This window comes from Felis catus, chromosome C2, assembly GCF_018350175.1.
Source record: "Felis catus isolate Fca126 chromosome C2, F.catus_Fca126_mat1.0, whole genome shotgun sequence".
NCBI classification, from domain to species: Eukaryota; Metazoa; Chordata; class Mammalia; order Carnivora; family Felidae; genus Felis; species Felis catus.
In genome coordinates, this window is record NC_058376.1 from 79,213,167 (window position 1) to 79,235,091 (window position 21,925).

General features: G+C 41.2%; 1 protein-coding gene across 11 annotated transcripts in view; it reads right to left on the reverse strand.

Annotated features, from left to right (window-relative positions):
* The window catches only part of LOC101096257 (LIM domain containing preferred translocation partner in lipoma), a 692,709-nt gene that overhangs the window by 378,176 nt on the left and 292,608 nt on the right, over positions 1-21,925 (reverse strand). For all 11 annotated transcript variants that reach the window (XM_023260309.2, XM_045036388.1, XM_045036386.1 and 8 more), the window contains one exon: positions 14,712-14,824. In XM_023260309.2, coding sequence (XP_023116077.1) covers positions 14,712-14,824 — 113 coding nt within the window. The remainder of the gene's footprint in view (positions 1-14,711; positions 14,825-21,925) is intronic.

Genomic DNA, 21,925 nt, shown 5'->3' on the forward strand with positions numbered 1-21,925 from the left:
TCAAGAGAAAAAGAAGGAACTTAACGTGATTTCACTGAGTAACTATTTTCACTACAAAAAATTCTCATATTTATTTTTCCCCTTTTTGAAATGGCACTGAGGAAACACATGCCAGACTGCCATGAACAGGGGCTGTACTTTCCAAACAGTAGCAAGGACTAAAAATAGAAAAGTGTGATTTGTTCAAGATGTATATAACTTCCTCTCCCATTTCCTTTCCCTGCTACCCTGAGCCAGTACACAGAAGTGGTACGTGTTGAGCCGTTTTGTTTGCTTACAACAGCATCAAAAGGGTGATAAGCCCACGTATCATACATACTCCACAGATGTTTCCAGAAAATTCTATTACCAAGACTAATAATGAGTCAATGAATCAATCAGTCCATCCACAAATATCAACCAGATATTCCTCAATGAGATAAAGCCTATGGGTGATCCAGGAATATGAGCTGTGACCCAGACTTTAGACCATTTCTGAAAGGGGAATGAACAAGAGGAAAGTAGAATGAGTTGAGGCCATTGAGTCCAGAACCCTCAGCTGGGGTTGGGGCCAACTCTCATACTGTGTCATCTTTGGTGGTTCACTTAAAAAATCTAGCCCTCCTCCCAGTTCCTCATCACAAGAAAGATGGGCTGGATTAGGGAACCTTCAAACCTGAGTCTCTAAGATTTTTGATGTTAAATAATTTGTATAGGTCTCTTCCATGACATATTTGTATTCTGGCTTTATCATATATAGTTTAGAGGCACTATAAATGTATATGATATAATTACATCGGTCCACAAAGAGGCATATATTAAGTGGCAGGAAAACATTATTAACTGATTAATTGTCACCATTATTATAAACCACATACTACTGGATACTCTGTATTCCTTATCTTAATTAATTCTCAAAATAACTTTCTAAGAATGTGTCATTATTCCCATTTTGCATGTGAAGATGGGTAATGCGACTGGTAAGTGACGGAGCAGAACATCCTGGCACTAAACTGTGGGGTCAGGTCACCACAACACATTACCCAGTTAGTAGAGCCAGAAAAAACAGAAGGAAGAGACTGGTGGCATCAGAAGCTACCAGGAAGAAAGTCGGATTTGAATGCAGCAATTCAAAATGGGAAGGATTTCCAATCAGTTGAGAAATGAGGATGTCTCAAGCAGCAAGAAAGACATAAGGAAAATTAACTCAGCATGGGAAGCGGACAATGAGGACATCAGCTTCACAAGAGCAAGGCCTGTAAGGGGAATAGTGAGAGATAAGATGTACTTTAAAGAGTGAGGTAGGTCATGGAATATTATGAAAATCAACTAAGAGAAGAAATTTAATGAGGCAGGCAACAAAAAGTCAGAGGAAGAAAATAACATTTTTTGAAGACTAATCGGTTAGGGATATGCAGCTGGAATGAAACAAACAAACAAAGCCATTTAAAAAAAACAGAATCAAAACAATGAGTCTATTGTGATATGGAGAAGGAAGAAGCTAGAACAATGAATAGTAAAATGAAGAGATGAGAGTACACTTGAGAGTCCTTTTTGAACCAAAAATAGTAGATACTGGTAACAGACATATTACAAAAGGAAGACATATCAGCAATGACCAGAGTTTAGAACTTGGAAGAATAGAAACACTTGAGAAACTTAACAGAAGACCATGGGGGAAGGGAAGGGAAAAATTAGTTTCAAACAGAGAGGGAGGCAAACCATAAGAGACTCTTAAATACAGATAACAAAGAGTGTTGATGGGAGGAGGAGACAGGGGAGAGGCGAAAATGGGCATTGAGAAGGACACTTGTTGGGATGAGCATTGGGTGTTGAATGTAAGAATCATGGGAATCTACTCCTGAAGTCAAGAGCACACTGTATACTTTGTATGTTATCTAACTTGACAATAAATTATATTTAAAAAAATAAGAAAATATGGTGGAGCTTCTAACAGAGTGGAAGCCTTGGGGTAAAGCGATGAGTAGCTCTGGGACACACTGAATGTGAAGAGACAAAAGACCTTCCGTGTGGGAAGGCCCTAGGATAAATGGCATGAGAGTTGTCTAAGGGAGAGAGTCATCAGCAGTTCACGTCATTAAATAAGCAGAGGTCAAAGATGACTCTATTAGAGTTATGATCTCTACTGATAGAAGACAGAAGGTCAAAAGGGAGAGCACTGAGTGGGCAACTCAATTTAGGATGGGGGTGGGGGGCAGGCTGGTACCAAAGAGAGAAAAGGAATAGTCACAGATACAGAAGGGGAACTAAGGAAGTTCTGTAGAGTGAAAACTGAAGGAGGAAGTGAGGAGGTTCAAGTCGTCAAGTGTTACCTGCCTGAAAGAGGTAGGTGTCAGAAAAAGAACAGTCACTAGGGAATCAGAGGTAGTGACAAAAGTGTACAGGAGCCATTTCAGTAGAGTGGAAATGACTTCTGTGGATGCTAAGACCATGGCTTAAGTCCCGGTTTATAGAGAGAAACATGGCAGGCAGGAAAGCAAGGAGAGGAGAGACTCTTACTTAATGAATCTGTAACTGTACAAAAAAACTTCTCTATAGTGGCCATGGCCTGAAACTGGTTTCTATCCCCGCTGGGTCAAGAAAGAATTACTAAAGTGACACTGTATGACTTTCAACGAGCGAAAAGGAAATGAAAACAATCCTCTAGGTACATTTCAACTTTCAAAATGGCTTGATGTAAAATGATAATAAAAATGATGAAGTCTCCTGAATGTGTACTGTGAAATACTCTACTGGCTGCCATGTCCTTTATTTACTTGTTTGATCATCTCTTCATGGAAAACCTAAGCCTGAGCTGGCCAGGTACTATGTGAAGTTCTGAGACAGATCTTTCTAAGTCACAGCCCTGACTTTGAAGTGCACAGGCTGTAGTCAGCTGGGGCTTGGATCAGTACATATCTGATCAGGGGATAGTCGGCCGTTATCTTTTCAATATTCGCCATACAATCAAATACAACATTGAAAGGCCATGCAGTAATTCATCACTGTGGGGCGATATACATTGTAATAGAAAGAATTAAAGCTCAAGGATGTTGAAATACTATTATCAAAAGTGAACACTTTTAAGGTAAATCCTTACTGTTTTAGAAAGTGCTATCAAATGGGTTGTTTTTATCCAATCATTAGAAAACAACAACAACAACAATAACAGAAGATAGAAAGCATGATACTAGTTTATGGCTGAAGAAACGGAGACTTGGCTGTTAGGGATGGTCTTCCCCAAATCACATCCTGTACAGTTCAAAACAAAAGTGGTTGTAGGACAGACGTAGGCTGTTTGAAGCACTGAAAGGAATAATGCAACTTATGGGGAAAGGAATGAATCTGAGTACCTTCCCTCTCTCTCTCCCTCTTTGAGGGGGAGTGTCTCATTAGCCAAATACTTTACTTCTAAAAATAACAGCAAAATCATCTTTTTTTATCATATGAATCCTCCTGTCTTGTATTACTCCCCATTCCACCTTTTAAAAAACTTCCCTAAAAACAGTGTATCTACCAGGTATCACCAATTTTACTTGTTTTCCCTCATAATAAAAATCGTTATCTTTACTGAAGTTTATTGGTGAAATAAATATAAAAACAAACACAAAACTAAGGAAAGAATTCCATTTTACCGGCTTATAAACATATTTCCCACCTTTTAATGCCAAAGTACACTCTTTCAATCCATAAAGATACATCCAACTGGAGAGGAAAAAAAAAAAAAAAAAAGAGAGAGAGAGTCTGAAGACAATAGTGCCACAGAGAAATCTACAACAGAACTCACAAGAGGAAGAGCTTCCAAATAGTGAGTACTTGGAGAGAAAACGACAATTGGTGTTTTGTGCCCTTCATCGAAAAAGAATATAAAGGAAAAGTAACAACAAAGCAGGGATGGCAAGAGAGAGACAGGAATGGACTGACAGGACTCAGGGTCTGATCCCTGCCTGGGACACTTAATACCATGGAAACTGGGACTATTACTTTGCCTCCCTGAGCCTCAGCATCTTCACTTACACAAGATGGGGATTATCCCTACCTTTCCCTTTTCAGAAGTTATTTAAAGGCTCAAGTGAGATCAAGTGTATGAAAATCTGTTATTTAAAAACAAAACAAAAAACACTCCAAGTCAAGTTTGGAATTTATGGAATTTGCAGGCCTTGGACAGGTCACACTCACAAAAGCTAATGACAAAATGATGATAAGAATAGTGTAACCCCTCAAGGACTAGCATATGTATTGCATGCAATATTATACTGTAAGTTATCTGGGGCGGGGGGGGGGGTGCATAAATACCTGACTTTTGAATGGATCAAGCAAAATCAGTTATGCACAGAAAACCTCCCCAAAACATTGGGAGTTTCACAAATAAAATCTGAGTTAATGCCCTAGGTTTTTGGTCTTGGCATCTTCCATTCCCTCTTTTACCCTTTCTTTCAGATCAAGTTGTTCTGTGCCTGTGTTGAGTGGATTATGTAAATACAATGGAACTAAAGGATTTGTGAGCCCAACAGAGCCTCCTACCAAATCCATGGATAAGAAGTACACGGTACATACAATCTGTGAGGGGATTGTCAGAGAAGATGCCGAAGGCCAGGATGGAAGTGTGCTTATTTCCACTAAAGAACGACATGGAAAGCAATCTCCGTGGCCCCTGGCCACCAGCCATGAACACATATTGTTGATGACTTTGGCTGCTTTTAGAGAATTCAAAATGATCTGCCTTCTCTCATTTGTAAGGGAATTGATACTAAGCCAAGAGGCTTAAAAGTCCCCAAAATACATTTTGTTTTTGTTTTTGTTCATTTAAAACTAAATCACTGCTTCCAGGATACTTGTGAGATCTAAAAAAGTTGTCTCAACTTGTTGGGACATTAAAATATATTTTAAATGGTTAAAATATATTGGTCCTTTTTTTTTTATATGTGAAGATCAGGTAAGATCATATAAAGTATTCTGCAATTTGTAAATTACTGTGAAGTTATAAAGAGGTGATATTTTATTACCAAAGCAGTGAATTTTAGAACTATAAGAAAAGATTAGTTCATCGAATCATCGAATTAGTTCATCGAATGTTTTACAGAGGGAGTTTGTGAAAGTATCTCTTTAGCGAAAGACTCAAAATCCTCACGCATTTAGGAGCAAGGAATGGGATTTCTGGTGATCCCTGGGGAGGCACGGGGCAAACCAAAGACAGCGACAACTGTTCTGGAACTCAGCACAGAGGCCAGCTAGCCCTGAATTGCCCAATAGTGATGACATCAACAGTAAACACTAAGTGCTGGGATATGTCAGGCACATACAATATTCTCTATACGCATCTCACAGCAACCCAAAGAGGTAGATTCCAGTTTACAGAAGAGCAAACTGAGGCATGGGAAGGTTAAATAACATGGCCATAGGCATACAGCTAGTGGGTGAGGGGCTGGGTATCTGGATCCAGTGCACACAGTGTTAGCCATCATAGTGTGTTATCCCTGAAGCTTAACTTGGCTTCAATGATGCAACCAAGGAGGGCTTTTCTGTGGTGAAGCCCTCGAGGGCAGGAGAGTGAGCTTGAGATAAAAAACAAAAGGTAGCATTACCTGACTTTCATAGCTGACTTTGAGCTGTCACAACAAGAAGGGTGAGGGGGTGGGGGAGCCTCTTGGGAAATGATGTTTGGAGTATAGAATGTCATAACAGCAGTAAAATCACTTAATGAGTTCATCCTTTCTAATAAAAAGTTCTTTGCCACTTCCCTGACACGCCTGGTGAAATACTCATTGAGAAGCATGGATGGGGGAAAGAGTGAGGGAGGAAACTCAGAAGCCTAGAGAACTCAAGCAGAGACCATTCCGCAACCTGCTTCTGCTCGTACTTGGCATATTCAGGACCTTGCAATCGGGGCTTTGCTACCTGCCTGTGGATCCCCACAGCTAAGAAGTCGCCTCAAGGACGGCAGTAAAGCTCACTGGTCTGCTCTCGGGCTGTGCATCTAACGGGAACCCTTTCGTTCGCCCGCCTCCCCTAATTACACACATAGAGTGGTGCAGAGCCCCACTCTGTGGTCACCATGCTTATTAAAGGTCGATATATTCCTGACCTGGAACCAAGATACAACTTATCTACGTCAACCAGCACGGCAAATCCAGAGCCACAGTCCCCTACCACATTCCCTCCCCTAAATGCAGGTGGATGTAGCGTTTAGGAGAGCAGACTACCAGGGCGCCTGGGTGGCTCAGTCGGTTAGGCATACGACTTCGGCCCAGGTCATGATCTCACGGTCTGTGAGCTCAAGCCCCTCGTTGGGCTCTGTGCTGACAGCTCAGAGCCTGGAGCCTGTTTCGGATTCTGTGTCTCCCTCTCTCTCTGACCCTCCCCCGTTCATGCTCTGTCTCTCTCTGTCTCAAAAATAAATAAACGTTAAAAAAAAATTTAGGGGCGCCTGGGTGGCGCAGTCAGTTAAGCGTCCGACTTCAGCCAGGTCACGATCTCGCGGTCTGGGAGTTCGAGCCCCGCGTCGGGCTCTGGGCTGATGGCTCAGAGCCTGGAGCCTGTTTCCGATTCTGTGTCTCCCTCTCTCTCTGACCCTCCCCCGTTCATGCTCTGTCTCTCTCTGTCCCAAAAATAAATAAATGTTGAAAAAAAAATTAAAAAAAAAATTTAGAAGAGCAGACTACTACCACAAAAAAGTTAAAAAGTAAAGGAAAGCAATAGGGGTTCTCCCACTGGCAAAACTACTGGAAAAGAATCCTAATACAAAGAATGGAGAAGAAATCCAGCATCATAAAATAGAGGTCCTGTAAGGACAAAAAAGGCAAACGAAAAGTTAAACTGCTTTGTCTTAATAACACAAGAAAGTCCCCCACCGTAGCTAAATAAGAAAGATCAGACAGATACACTGACTGCTGAGTGGAAACACTGGGGTGAGTGTAGGGACCTGTATCCGGGTGCAGTGCCATGAAACCACGGACTCCCCCAAATAAGGCTTGCAGATCCAACAAAGAAAAGATAATAAACTGGAAAAAGAATCACACTGCAATCAAATTTCTCATCCGTAACACTAAATGATACTAAAATAAGAATATAGACATCTTCATTGAATACTGAAAAAGGAAATTTGATCCTAGAATTCTACCTGCCGCCAAAGCATTACGTAAATATAAAGGCAAAAATAAGTCATTTTCAGATATATAAAAACTCAGGAGCTGGATCATCCATGTAGCCTTTCCAAAAAAAAAAAAAAACCTTACTGTGGCAGAGATAAAAAAAGAACAGAAGGAATCAGAATGATAAATTCAAGAAAAAGAAATAGCAAGTAAGACACACTGCAATAAACAAGTAAAAGTTATAGTTTATGAGGTGCCTGGGTGGCTCAGTCGGTTAAGTGTCCAATGGCTCAGGGCATGATCTCACAGTTCATGAATTCGAGCCCTGCATCGTGCTCTGTGCTGATGGCATGGAGCCTGCTTGGGATCCTCTGTCCCCCGCCTCTCTCTGCCCCTCCCCTGCTCACACTCTCATGCTCTCTCTCTCGAAAATAAACACTAAAAAAAGTTACAGCGTATTAGTAACATGGTGATACAATTTAACGTGAGAAGGGTCCTTTCAAAAGAGTTTAAGTTATACAGTTTAAAATATTACAGCATAGTCTCCAAATTGCCTTAATAAGCTTTTAGATGCATCGGGAAGAAAAATGCTCAAACCTCACCTGGTGTAGACACTGGGCATGGGGTAGATGTTCAGATCATGATTTTTCCGTGATAGAGAAACATTACTGAAAACAGTTGAGCTGCACTGTTTGATTTATTTTCATTATGAGACAAAACATATTAAAAAAATAAGTAAGCATACTACAGCTTTGAAGAAATCACTGAGATTCTTGGTGACAGCGACAAAATGAGAAAAAAAAAAAAAAAACTTCCACTGACTCAGAAAGAACCAACTCCAATTTTACATACCTCTAGGCAAAGAAAATTTTCTGAAATAGGCAAATATTGTAAATTGCTGCCTATGAAGAAACTCAAGAGCTAAAGGAAACCTAGCCTCATTGGTCATCCTGACCTATGGCCTTACTGACCACAACCAGTTTCTCCACCAGACTTTTCTTACCCAGCAATTGGCCAGTTCTTCCCTGCAGGAAGCATATGTGTGCCCTAGGTCGCATCAAGGTAGCAGTGGCAGGGGTAACGGGATTGACAAGTGTGAAGGAGTGAGTGTGTGGACACATACTCTACCCCTGATCCCCAGAAAAAGGTTTACCTCTTTCAATAGGTCCTTTAGAAATATGGAGGAGAACACCATGGCATTCCATGCAAAAAGTTTCAAACTGCTGCATGAAATATTGCGCTACCCCCTAGGGGCTCTAGGCCTGCTACTTTCCAAGAAGCTCTTAGAAGTCTAGACACCGAAAATCTTGCTCTTTTCTCGTCTGAACTTCCAATCACATGATGATTCAGAGAGAAAAGCAAACAGGAAACCTTTGAAATTCACTTCTAGAAAGTCATATTGACCAAAGCCATCCACATGCCTAGGAGCCCACCAGCCCTACTAAACACGCACTGACCTACCACTGCAACCATAAAAGGAGGAGATAACCATGAAGCAACCTGCTGCTGCTATCGCCACTGCTGTCGCCAGGGTCACAAGCAACCCTACAAACCAACCAGGGCTTGCTAACCCAAGGCCCAGGGAATAAGGTAAAGGGCCACGAAGAAACAAGCATCTCAATCACTCCTTTGGTATGTTCTCGTAGATCAAGAGACTCTCACGTTCTCACCGTGCAGAAAGGACAAGCACTTCGGAGTGGATTAGAGCTGCTGATCATTTCGGTTTTCTTCAGGCAAGACTGCACATTGCCTCTACTCATTTTAGCCTTTATAGCTTGGATCTCCTTTTTTACCCAGCCTCCTCCTTCCTCAGCCCACTATCAGGCTGTGGAAGGAATGGCCTCCACAATGGAGTACATCAAAGCCATATAAAGCAAGTCTTGCGGCCTGTTTCTGCGAGTGCATAAAAGAACGTGGCCACGGCTGTGGGCCTGAGTCCTTCATGTCTACAGGTAAAAATCCATCATTCCATACCTGTGACCATGACTGTACTAGACTACGAGTCGCAAGACACAGCTTGCAGTGCTGGCTCTGCTAAAACTATGGTAGATTCTAAAATTATTATTGACGTACGTGGATAACTGACTATAATCTATCGTTTGCCATGTGCATAAAGGAGCTTTGAAAATGTTTTCAGAAGAACAGAAATGAGTTGGCTTGCAAACTTTGAAAGACTGACTAACACAAGACCATAAATAATTTCAGAGGTTTCCTTTCTCCCTTCTCTTTTCAATTAACTCTGGGCATTTCCCCAAGTTCGGTGCATAGTTCACATTACACTGTTTTCACACAGGCCTCCGGAAAAGTCACTTCTTTCAGCAGCTCTCATGATCAACTTCTTGGGCCAGACATCACCTATCCCTCCCCTGGCCTGATTGTTCCTTTGCATGGGCACTGTGTTCTAAGATGGTAAGATGAAAATCACTGGAAAGAAATCATGGGGGCGCCTGGGTGGCTCAGTTTGTTAAGCGTCCGACTTCAGCTCAGGTCATGATCTCCCGGTTCATGAGTTTGAACCCCGCACTGGGCTCTGTATGGACAGCTCGAAGCCTGGAGCCTGCTTCGGGTTCTGTGTCTCCCTCTCTCTCTGTCCCTCCCCCACTCGCACTCTGTCTCTCTCTCTCTCTCTCCCTCCCCAAAAATAAACAAACATTAAAATAAAACTTAAAAAAAAAAGGAAAGATGGGGTGCCTGGGTGGCTCAGTCGGTTAAGTGTCCGACTTTGGCTCAGGTCATGATCTCATGGTCCGTGGGTTCGAGCCCCGCGTTGGGCTCTGGGCTGATGGCTCAGAGCCTGGAGCCTGCTTCCGATTCTGTGTCTCCCTCTCTCTGCCCCTCCCCCGTTCATGCTCTGTCTCTCTCTGTCTCAAAAATAAATAAACATTAAAAAAAAAAGAAAGAAAGAAATCATACAGACACAAATTTCCGTTCCATAAGAGAAAGGAGTTTTTAACATTATTGAGTAACCGACGACAGGCATCATGGTCTATTGTCTAAGGTGGAGGGACTGTGGTGACAGCAGCAAATGTGGCTGTGGCCATCCCACTGGGATGAGCAGAAAAAGGGAGATGAAAACAAGGAGTATATAGATCTCTGGAGAGTGGGCAAGTTAAAGCAAACCACGGGACTGGGTCACAAAGACAGGGGCAATGAGGAGATATCAACTGGAGGTCATGAAGAAAAGTCAAGCAGAGATCTCACAAAAAGTGGATGTTAAATATCGGGCACCTGAACTTAGAAGCCATCAGGACAAGTCCCTGAGGACTTCCAGGAAGTGTCCCAGAGCTGTCTGCATGGGGTTTCCCACAAGTGCAACAGGTTATGCCTGATGGTGTGTAAAAAATACCACATGGCATCCAACAACAGATCTGGAGATGTCACCCTTATCTTTAAAATATTAACAAACACCTGCAGTAAACTGACAATGATTTCAGAATAAAGGGCAGATTCCACAGCTGGCAGTGCAGGCCTACCACACTACTTCGTGCTCTCCTTCAATACTCTTACATTTGTTAGTTTATTGCTAAAAGATCTATTCACCCCACCTGAAAATTAAGGCCCTACATCAGCCATCAAAGTTCAGTTCAGTTCACACTGTCTCCAAGAAGCCTTCTCATAGATCTCCAGTTAGTTAATTTATTTCTCCCACCCTCTACCACAACATAGGACTTAGCTTGTGCTTCTGATCAGAGCATGATGACTAAGAAATAATTTACTATGGAACACTGTAGCTTAAAAGCTGTGTTTGTGATTCAGAGGTACTACTGTGATTTGATTCAGAGGTGCTATCCGTGAACCATCTCCTTATCCGTCAACATCATCTCACCTGCAATAGTCACCCATAAATATCTTGTTAAATTAGAAAAAAAAAATTAGGAGATCCAAACAGAAGAGAGAGACTGGAAGTATGATCTCTAATTCCCTTGTAAACCTGAAATTCTATGAGACATTCTCCACCTGTGAAACTACTCTAAGCAATGCTATAGGGCCTGCCCATTAGCTGGCTGAAATAGGAAGAAATTAACAACTGCAGCATCAGATTAGAACAACACTACACGGTCCTAAGGTCGAGAGTCAGGACACTAGACCCATGATGCCAAGTTCTAAGGCTACAATCCCTAGTATATATGCTTTACTTACAGAAGCTACTCAATTTGTGTTGAGTGAATGAAGAGTAAATGAATGAGTGAAATGGTCACTCCAAATCTCACAGATCCTGAGGTCAAACTGATCTTGACAGAAAAGAAAAGATAAAGCCCTCATTTGTTTTCCAAGATTCATTTTTTTCTCTTAAAAAAAAATTCTCAGAACAAGAAGTTTTGAATTGAAGTATTTGCCTTTTGCAAAAAAATACGTAAAAAGTGTGTAGCAGGTAAAAAACTACAGGACACCAAGCAAAACTCCAGCAACGCCTAGTCCTTCAAAATAAAACCATATAATCCCGTCATCTGAACCTCAGAGATTTACAGGATGATGGAAGACTAAAGCAAAGCCATGTGCAAGGCCATCTGGTACAACAGGAAGGACAAATCCAGAAGTCAAGGTTTCTCAAAATGAGGTATGGATGATGGGATCCATACCTTCGTGAGACTCAGTTTCTCCATCTGCAGACACAGGGAACTAATCCATTTAGCGAGTCCCTGAAGAGGCTGTAACTAATGGCTGGCGCCAGGGTTGGACTAAATGATCTCTAAGGTCCTTTTCCGCTCTGACAATCTTAAAATTCTATAGTCGTACTTAGTAGACGTTATTTTGACTCTGACCTGAAAATCTGGCTAGAAGCATAAACAGACTTCTACATAAAAACACATTCACCAGCTATAATTTGGACTTGGCAACCTGAAGTTTCACCAGGGCCGAGAGGAAAAAGTGCAAAATTTTCTCCAGCGATTACCTTACTTTGGGCTCTATTATACAGTTCATATTCCAAGGTGGTGCAACTATGGCCAGAGCAGGGCCAAGTCGCTATCATTCTCACACAAGGGACGGGCATACCCCTGTGCTTTTGAACTTGCCAACAATCTTCCATATCTTCAAGAATAACACGCCTCTCCTACCAGATGTGTCCTTTCCCATTTGGCAAACCCAATTTTATTTTTTATCCTCCCTTCTGTTTTGCAAAGAACATAAGCCAACATGGCAACCGGCGTTTTGTTTATTTCCTTCCTTATAAAAAACAAAGTCATGGTTTTGGTACATTTATCAGGAAAGGTCCACAGAGGAGAAGAGTTTTTGTAATTTTTATGAAAGCCTATGTTTGAATTCTTCTTCATTAAACCTTTTGGCAAAGCCTTATCATTACCACTGTTGTTATTTTTATATAGTGATAGTTATATCAAAATATCTGGACAGCCATTATAGCTTGCCAATTTCAAATCCATCTGTATTTCATTTGGTTACTAGAGGTGGTAGACAGTTACCTTACTTTTAATTATGAGAAAAATCGGACTCAGCGTGACCTGTTGAGAATCACGTAACTAGAATAAGCTGTTCAATGAACAAACACAAGTCTTCTGTCACAAGGTCAAACAAGCTTTTAAGAACTGAAGATTTAAAATGCAACAAAATAGCTTCTATAACGTTCCAAGAGAGCAAATAGACTAAGTGAAATTTTTAATTACATAGATTCAACAGTATGCAAAGAATAGCCCTGGACCAAATAAGAGCAAAGGTATATACAAGACAAATTTAAGAGTTTTTTTTGTTTTTTCGTTGTTAATAAAAGATGACTAAAAATAAGGAAAATTGATCATATTATTTCTATTTGCCAAGGGACCTATCTGTTGCATAAAATAAATATAAACTTTGTAGGATTCCCATCCATTAGTGGCATTTGAGCTTTGATTTTATTAGCTTACAACATTTTATCAGCAAGATTTTATAGGAAAATCAAGATTTTTGTAGGAAACCCACGATATATATATCTAATACATAAAATTTTTAATGGATTTTGAAAAATCTAGGTTCCAAACGGACTTGGAGGCCACTGGTTATAACTGGAACTCACTAATTTTAACTTCTCAATAGTACAAAAAGCTTCTTCTATTACTTAAGTTCTAACATATGAAAATATACTCCCAAGAAACTCACATGGTTTACTCCCTTCTCCCCATTCCAAATCGTTGCTCAGGTGTCCCCTTCTCAGCAAGGCCGCTGGATCACCCTTTCCTCCAACCCACAGTCCTGATTTCATTCTAATGTTCTTCGTAATCAATGTACCTATTTTGTTTACATCCACCAGTTTTACTAACATGGCAGTTTCATGCGGGTAGAATCCTGTCTGTCTTTTTCACTACAGAATTCTCATGCTATAAAAGGTACGCACACAGGCACATGGAATATTTGCTGAATGAATGAATCACTTCTTCCTTTGTCTCTCCCAACCTGAAATTTAGGCGAAAGAAAGCCAGACAATGGACTGAACCATTTAAGCTGTGATTTCCCATGGCATTTCTTCTTTAAAACTTACTATGAGGGGAGCCTGGGTGGCTCAATCAGTTGAGCATCTGACTTTGGCTCAGGTCATGATCTCAGAGTTTGTGGGTTCGACACGCATCAGGCTCTGTGCTGACAGCTCAGAGCCTGGAGCCTGCTTCAGATTCAGTGTCTCCCTCTCTCTCTGGCCCTTCCCCCACTCGCTCGCTCTCTCTCTCTCTCTCTCTCCAAAAATAAACAAACATTAAATTTTTTTTTTAAAAAAGCTTACTGTGGGAAATTGTAAACATATGTAAAGGTAGACCAAATACAGATAGAATCAACCTCCCTCCACACACTCAACAATTACCAACTCATCACTAATCTTTCTTTCACCTATTTTCTCGCTCATTAGCTCCCTATTCTTCTTATTTTGAAGCAACTACCAGACACCATTAATTTCCTCCCCAAATATTTTGGATATATATTTTTCCTTCTATGTATCTATAATAGCATCATCACCCTTAAAAGACAACCATGATTCTTTAACATTGCTATTTAGTTTTCTCTCCTGATATGAACAGCAGTTAGCTGCCTACATTGTGGCATCTGGTCACCCGTGCCTCTACAAGGTTACAGGCTGAGAAGTCCTTCCACTGTTGCTTCTGATTCCAGCCGTGGGTTGCGTGCAATCATCACTCCCTGGAGCACAGCACTTGTGTAAGATCGATACATCCTATAATGTGCATCCCTAACCCCACTTGACCCCGCTCAGAAAAGAATATCCCAAGAAGGTTTGCTGGCGCTTTTGCTAGAAAGATGTTGCTGGCCAATTAGGACCCACAGTGACCAACCAGAGCCTTAAAATATCACTCTTACCCACGCAGAATGCAATGTTTGTGGATAGAGAAAGGAGGCAATAAAAAAGCACAGTTGGTCCCTGGGATAACAAGGAAACGTGGAATTCTCAAATGGCATTCCTAAAAAATGGCTTTCAGTTTCAGAACAAAATTAGTAGGTGAAAGGATTTCTAGGGCTTCAGAATGCAAGCCAGCAGAACTCTGCAAAGCTTCAGTGGGGCGTGTTGCATTAAAGTACCTTAGCTCTTTGTGAGTTGTAAAGCTCTCTTTAGGCTCTGGATAAATGTTTATCCACCACAGAAACAATCAGTGAATTCATGAGCTTCCTAGCATGGCTTATTAACATGACTTCCACCACAGATCTTACCTGTGCCCTGAAAGCACCTTCATCAAGGGGTGGTGGAGGAGGGAAGTTTCCAGAGCCAGACGGAAGAGCACCAGGATCATCTAGAGGTGGAGGTGGGGGTGGAAGAAAATCACCTACAGAAAGGAAATGCACACATGAAATTAACATAGACGCAATTTTGTAGGACTCTTAAAAAACGTATATTTGCTGGCATTTTACTGCTTTTTAATTGGCCTTGACGCATCATTGTTTTGTCTCAATGGCAATTATTCCCTATTACAGTTCCCTTCAGTTAAATTGGTAGCCTTAATTTTGAGAAGAATGAGGACAGGAGTTGATACTTAGAAGTGAAATAAAAGCTAGCCTACAGGAGGAGGAGTTGGATATGTTTAGCTTGAACAGGGAAGGTGTTCGGGGTGGTGAATTGCTGAGGTGGGTAAGACTTGGTACTTACCCTCAGTAAAGTTTTCATCAAGCAGAGGCGGAAAAAATGGACCCACAGATAAAGGAAAAAGAAGATACAATTTATTAAGATGGAGAAACGAACTCTTCTGGAAGCTAAGAAAAAGGAAAACTTATACCCAGGTAGAGCAACAAGGAAGGCTTTTACCAGAACATTTAAACTGCCCCTGAACAGCAGTTCACAGTGACCAACGAGTCCACTCTTGGCAGAAAGAAAGGGGAACAAAGGCATAGCTAAAACATCTAGGGCCTGGAGAATAAGGAGCGAGTCATAATACAGCATAAATATAGGGATGTAAAAGAATACTAGTGAACAATAAAACTAAGTGCAGTGACAAAAACAATTTTTTCTTTAAGTGTGCTGCACATCTAGTAAGTAGTTCAAATTTTATCATGCTTGCGGTGGGGAGCCATCAAGCATTTCTGACAAGAAAACATTTGGTTGCAGTATAATTTACTAAAGACTAATCTAAAAGCACATGCAGGGCAGATTAGGAGAAAGGGGAATAAGAAACCTCCGATATCAAAATCTATATACAATCCAGGCAGGAAGTGATGAGGGGTGAGCATATCAAGAAAGTTCAACATCATTGCCCAATGAGAAGAGCATATCAATGTCATGTTTTTGGAAGAGAGCACCTAATCTCTAAGGTCTGAGGTGCAGACATAAATCTAAAAGCTCTGTGGCTTCATGGTATGGAAATTTTTAAAAATCCTTTGCAAGAAATTCTATTAGGAATAGGAAACTTCCATTTAAAAAAATCTGTTTGCCTTTTTTCTTTTAAAAATAATATTTTAGATAACAATAATAAGTAATATTCATGAATAAGTAGCTTTTCCTTGCATTTCAGTTGCTCAACACTTAGCAGCAGGGCAGGAGTTTCTGTCACTCAATGAGTTGCTTTTGGGTAGAACCAAAATACCATGATTTAAGCCTTCAAAAAAAAAAAAATCTAAACTGCACAGAAGAAGGACGGTGGCTTGGATTTGATTGTTCTGATACACCTTGATTCATTGTTCTGATGGTTCCTCTGGCCCCTATCTGCCTTAGAAATAACAGACTTCAAGTTGGATGAGTAGCTGTCTAATCTAGCTTCCAGACATATTCAGACTACAAAGCAGTGAAATACACTATATATTTAGAGTACTCTGCTTTTTAGATTCCCACCATGCACCAAACCACTGTGCTAAGATTTTCATAGGCTACCTACTAGTCCTACAACCCTTCGTCCTGATGGTTCTCGAAATTTATAGAGGTCATCAGGATCTCAGAAAGGTCTGGTAAAACATGGATGGCTGTGTTCCACCCTCAGAGTTCTTGATTTAGTTGGTCTAGGGTGGGGCCTGAGAATTTGCATTTTTTTTTAAATTTTTGTTTATTTGTGTGTGTGTGTGTGTGAGAGAGAGAGAGAGAGACAGACAGAGAGAGAGAGAAAGAGAGAGAGCACGCAAGCAGGGAAAGAGTAGAGAGAGAGGGAGAGAGAAAATCCCAAGCAGGCTTTGCACTGTCAGCACAGAGCTGGATACGGGCCTTGAACTCACGAACCGTGAGATCATGACCTGAGCCAAAGTTGAGTCAGATGCTCAATCAACTAAGCCATGCAGGTGCCCCCTGAGAATTTTCATTTCTAATAAACTCCCAGGTGATGCTGATGCTATTGGTCTGGGACGACACTTTGAGAACCACTGCATTTCAGCCAAGTATTATATTGTTCCTATTTTAGACCCTGTAGGATTAGAAAGGTTAAATGACTGATGTCATATAGAAATATTTCTATTTCTCTTACTTTTCTGGGTGTGCACATCTAGGGATGTGCTTTGTCCATATCCTTATTAGGATTATAAGTCTCATAAACCTTCAGTAACTCTACCCAGTAGTTCTAAACACTGGCTACATACTAGAATCACCAAGAAAGTTTTCTAAAAATGCCAATGCCCAAACTCCATCACGCCAACTGCAATCAGTATCTTGGGGATAGGGGAAAGCGAGTTGAGGGGAGGCGTCAGGTGCCAGTATTCCTTTAAAACCCAAATGATTCTGGGGGCGCCTGGGTGGCTCAGTCGGTTAAGCGTCCGACTTCAGCCAGGTCACGATCTCGCGGTCCGTGAGTTCGAGCCCCGCGTCAGGCCCTGGGCTGATGGCTCAGAGCCTGGAGCCTGCTTCAGATTCTGTATGTCCCTCTCTCTGCCCCTCCCCCACTCACACAGTGTCTCTCTCCCTCAAAAATAAAATAAAACATTAAAAATATTAAAATTTTAATATTTTAATAAATATTAAATATTTTAAAATTTGAATATTTTTAATGTTTTATTTTATTTTTGAGACAGAGAGACAGACAGACAGACAGACAGACAGAGTGTGAGTAGGGGAGGGGCAAAGAGAGAAGGAGACACAGAATCCGAAGCAGGCTCCTGGCTCCGAGCTTCCAGCACAGAGTCCGATGCGGGGCTCGAACTCACAAACTGCAAGATCATGACCTGAGCCGAAGTCGGACGCTTAACCGACTGAGCCACCCAAGCACCCCAACAAATAAAAAAATTAAAAAAAAAAAAACAATAGTTATTAGTAGTCAACATTTGGGAGAGTCAGAAGACATATGCAGATTTTCAATGGCATGGGGTCGATGCCCTTAGCTCTCTACCATTCAAAAGTCAATTGTATATCCTTCCCAACTAAATTTTTGTCATAAAAATTAAATATATAGTGAGGCACAAGTTGGTGACAATCCTGGGAGGGTGAAAAGGAACAGAAAAGGAAGAGAATGCATTTTTAAAAGAAATGAGTTGAAAACAACCAATATCTAGATTATTTATTCTAGGCTGAAATTAGATTAAGATTTTTAAAAGTTCTAGTAATAAGCTTATAATAATTATCACATAATTTGCAGTTCTTCAAGCTCGACCATCATAGGCTTCTTCCTTCATTCTTTAGAGTGGAGCTCACATTTTAAAATGATGTGTAAAAAACAGATACACACATTGATAAAGGATAGAAAATAGGTCCTGTGGACTAGTCCATAACTAGTTGAGTTGGTAGGAATGAAAAACTCTTAATAATTACCTTAAACCAGACTAAGAACTATTACAAGATTTCTGATTTATGGGTCACCATTTTAATAGGCCATTAAACAAAGGAAAATGCTTCTAAGTTGTAGGAAAAACAAATCCACTTAAGAGAGAAGTCATATTTCCATGTTTAAGTAAGATGGCAAAATGGAAAGAACAAAAGAACAGAGTGTGTGTGTGTGCATGTGTGAGCGTGTGTGTGTGTTTGTGTATGTGTGTGCTGTGGGAGGGGAACCTTTCCATCCTTACAGATGTTTTTAAAATTTTTTTTTTCAACGTTTATTTATTTTTGGGACAGAGAGAGACAGAGCGTGAACGGGGGAGGGGCAGAGAGAGAGGGAGACACAGAATGGGAAACAGGCTCCAGGCTCTGAGCCATCAGCCCAGAGCCTGACGCGGGGCTCGAACTCACGGACCGCAAGATCGTGACCTGGCTGAAGTCGGACGCTTAACCGACTGCGCCACCCAGGCGCCCCTCCATCCTTACAGATGTTTTCAAACAATGAAAGAGCATCTGGATGGGGCGCCTGAGTGCTCCAGTAAGTTGAGCGTCCGACTTTTGATTTCAGCTCAGGTCATGATCCCAGGGTCATGGGATTGAGTCCCTCAGTGGGCTCTGTGCTCAGACTGCTTAAGATTCTCTCTCCCCCTCTGCCCCTCTCCCCAAGTCTCAGTCTCACTCTCTCTCTCTAAATAAAATAAAATTAAAAAAAGAAAGAAAGGTGTCTGACTTTGAAGCTCAGCTGGTGACCCTCCTAAAGAAAAACATGTAGGGGCACTTGGGTGGCTCAGTCGGTTGAGCAGCCGACTTCGGCTCGGGTCATGATCTCACGGTCTGTGAGTTCAAGCCCCGCGTTGGGCTCTGTGCTGACAGCTCAGAGCCTGGAGCCTGTTTCAGATTCTGTGTCTCCCTCTCTCTGACCTTCCCCCGTTCATGCTCTGTCTCTCTCTGTCTCAAAAATAAATAAACGTTAAAAAAAATTTTTTTTAAATAAAAAAAGAAAAACATGTATCAGCTGCAATACCTTCCAACTAGCAATGGTTAGCTGTAGACCTTCACATTAGTGCATGGCCTGTCCTCTCTGCTTGCCAGGGAAATCCAAATGGAACTATCACACCCAATGAATTACAGGGACACTGAATAAATCAAACAGGCAAACCAAAAAAGAACACCCCCCCCCCAATCAGGCAACTTGGACAATGCAGGGATCCATAAAATCTAAGACAGAAACATCTAGTCTTAGAAGAAGGAGGGTAGTCAGAGCCACAAGCCTACACACCTGCTTTCCTCCTTCCCCTTCTCCTCACCATCGAAAGCCTACTCACATGCAACGCACATTTATCTCTCACTTGCCAGGTACAATAGTTTACTTCAAGTTACACAGCTAGTGAAATACGGAGCTAGAAATGAATCCTCACTCTGCATTAGAGAGAAGCTAGGAAGTATCTCACTTAATTTGCTCCATATCATCCCAAACAATTCAGCTAATAGTCAACAGATTTTGGCTTTTTGTCAGGGGTAGCACCATAGGTCAGTTAAAGGGTGAATCGTGCGAAAGTATATAGCCCCGATTCTCAAATACTATTTTCTGCCAACTTACTTTCACCATATAGCCTGTAATGCATATCATTAACTTGAAAAGCCAGTGAGGAAAATCTCCCAAGTACCCAGGGATGCATACTTTCTCCAGCTACCCTTCCCAGTATAGGGCTAAAAAGGCAATAGCATTGAGAAGCATATATGGCTACCTGCTAGGAGCTGAGTAGTTGCCCTAGTAACGTCGTTTGGGCATATATGAAAGGCATCTATCCACCTGAATGCAGAACTCACTTATCCCTTCATGAAATAAAGGTTGGCCCCCATCAGAGGGGAAAAAAAAAATAACAAGAACTGACCAGCAAAGAAGTTTACAAATTAAGGGTTATATGTGATTGTAGTGAAAAAGCCCAAAGGAATAATTAAACTCAGATCATCAGTGAAGTCTGAACTCATTTACTATAATTAAAAAAAAGCAAAAAACAAAAAAAAAAACTAAAAAAGCAGCATTCTTTCTCTTCTTCCAACATCCATGTAAACCTACACACATACACAGGGATTCACACAGTAGCCCGTCTGTGCCTCACTAGCATCTCTAATACTTGGTTGCACCTAGATGTTCATGGCCATTCTCTCCTACTGAGAATGGAAGCTCCTAACCAATAGAGCCCACTTATAATTTCTCATTCTATCTCCACATCTTGGCATAAAGTTTGGGCCACTCTCAATAAACGTAGGCTGAATAACTATATAAGAAGCCATTTCATCACTCAATTGATGTTTGTTTGGTTGAATAGCCTGATGCCTTACATGTTGTTCAAATGTCAATGTTCAAATGGCCAAGGGTATCTAGATAAAATGCAGACTCTGATTCAGCAGCTGTGGGGTGAGGCCTGAGGTTCTGCATTTTTAATATGCTTGCGGGATGATGACACAGATCCATGCACAGTACATGGAGGGACATGGCTTTACGGCTCCTTGGGTTGGCAACTGTTGCTTCTCCAACTTTCTGATGGGGATAATTTTTGGTTGTTTAAGGAAATAAACTTTAAGGTACATATAAATAAAACCACTTAGGGACTTCCCAAGTTAAGTATTTAAATTATGAGTGTACAAGAGATTGGGCTGGAAAACACACATGCACACACATGTGAAAAAATACAATTACAGTGACCAAGTCGTAAGCTTTGAGTAAAAGCAGTTATTCGTTTCCGTTTACAGTAATGAATAGAGCATGGAAATATGTTCAAAAGAAAAGAATACAAAATGCCAAGCCTAAAAACTTGAAAAACAAGCCACAGCTCTACCCTTTACCTGAGAAAGAGCAATGCTACCATCTCAGGGTCAGGTTACCTCACCTATGAAATGAAGATAACAATATCCACTTCCCTGTGTGACTCTGCAGATCAAAGCAGTTAAAACAGTGACTCTGAACCTTTTTTGACCACAACCCAGAGCAAAGAAATAACCTTTTATATCAAGCTGCAATACTACCTGCTTGGACATGTATATCTGAAACAAGGGTTGCATGAAACCATACTTACCACATGGAACACACATTGAAACTTCTATTATATGTATTTATTTCAAAAGTGTTGGTTATTCCTGGTGGAATAACCACCACTGAAGTAACGGTGACCCACAAATGGGTTTCAACCCACAGCTGAAGTGTCACTAAGCTAATTTCCATATGACTTGTACAATGCCTACGTAACAGGTGACGATTCTTCTTGCTTTCCACTTATGCACAAGACGGCAACTCAGCTGCCTACGCAGGAGGCCAGGTCTGAGAAGGCAAAACTCTCCGCATAGGTTGAGTAAAGACAGTGAGCAGAAGGTAAAGCAAATGTGACAGGAGCAGCAGCCTCCGTAAGGTGACTGAGTTGTGTCACCCTTATAGCATTCTCCTCAGAGAGGCAATTTATTACAAAACAAAGCAACTAAAGACCCTTTGGAATTTCACCCTCAACGCCATCTTCTCTTTATATTAAACACACTTGTCACCAAGAAAACTACACCAGAGAGCACACTGAGTAAAATACTTTAAAAATGGAGCATTCTCAGGGCACCTGGTGGACTCAGTCAATAGAGCCTGTGACTCTTGATGTTGGGATCGTGTGTTCAAGTCCCACATTTGGTATTGAGTTTACTTTTAAAAAAATGAGGAATT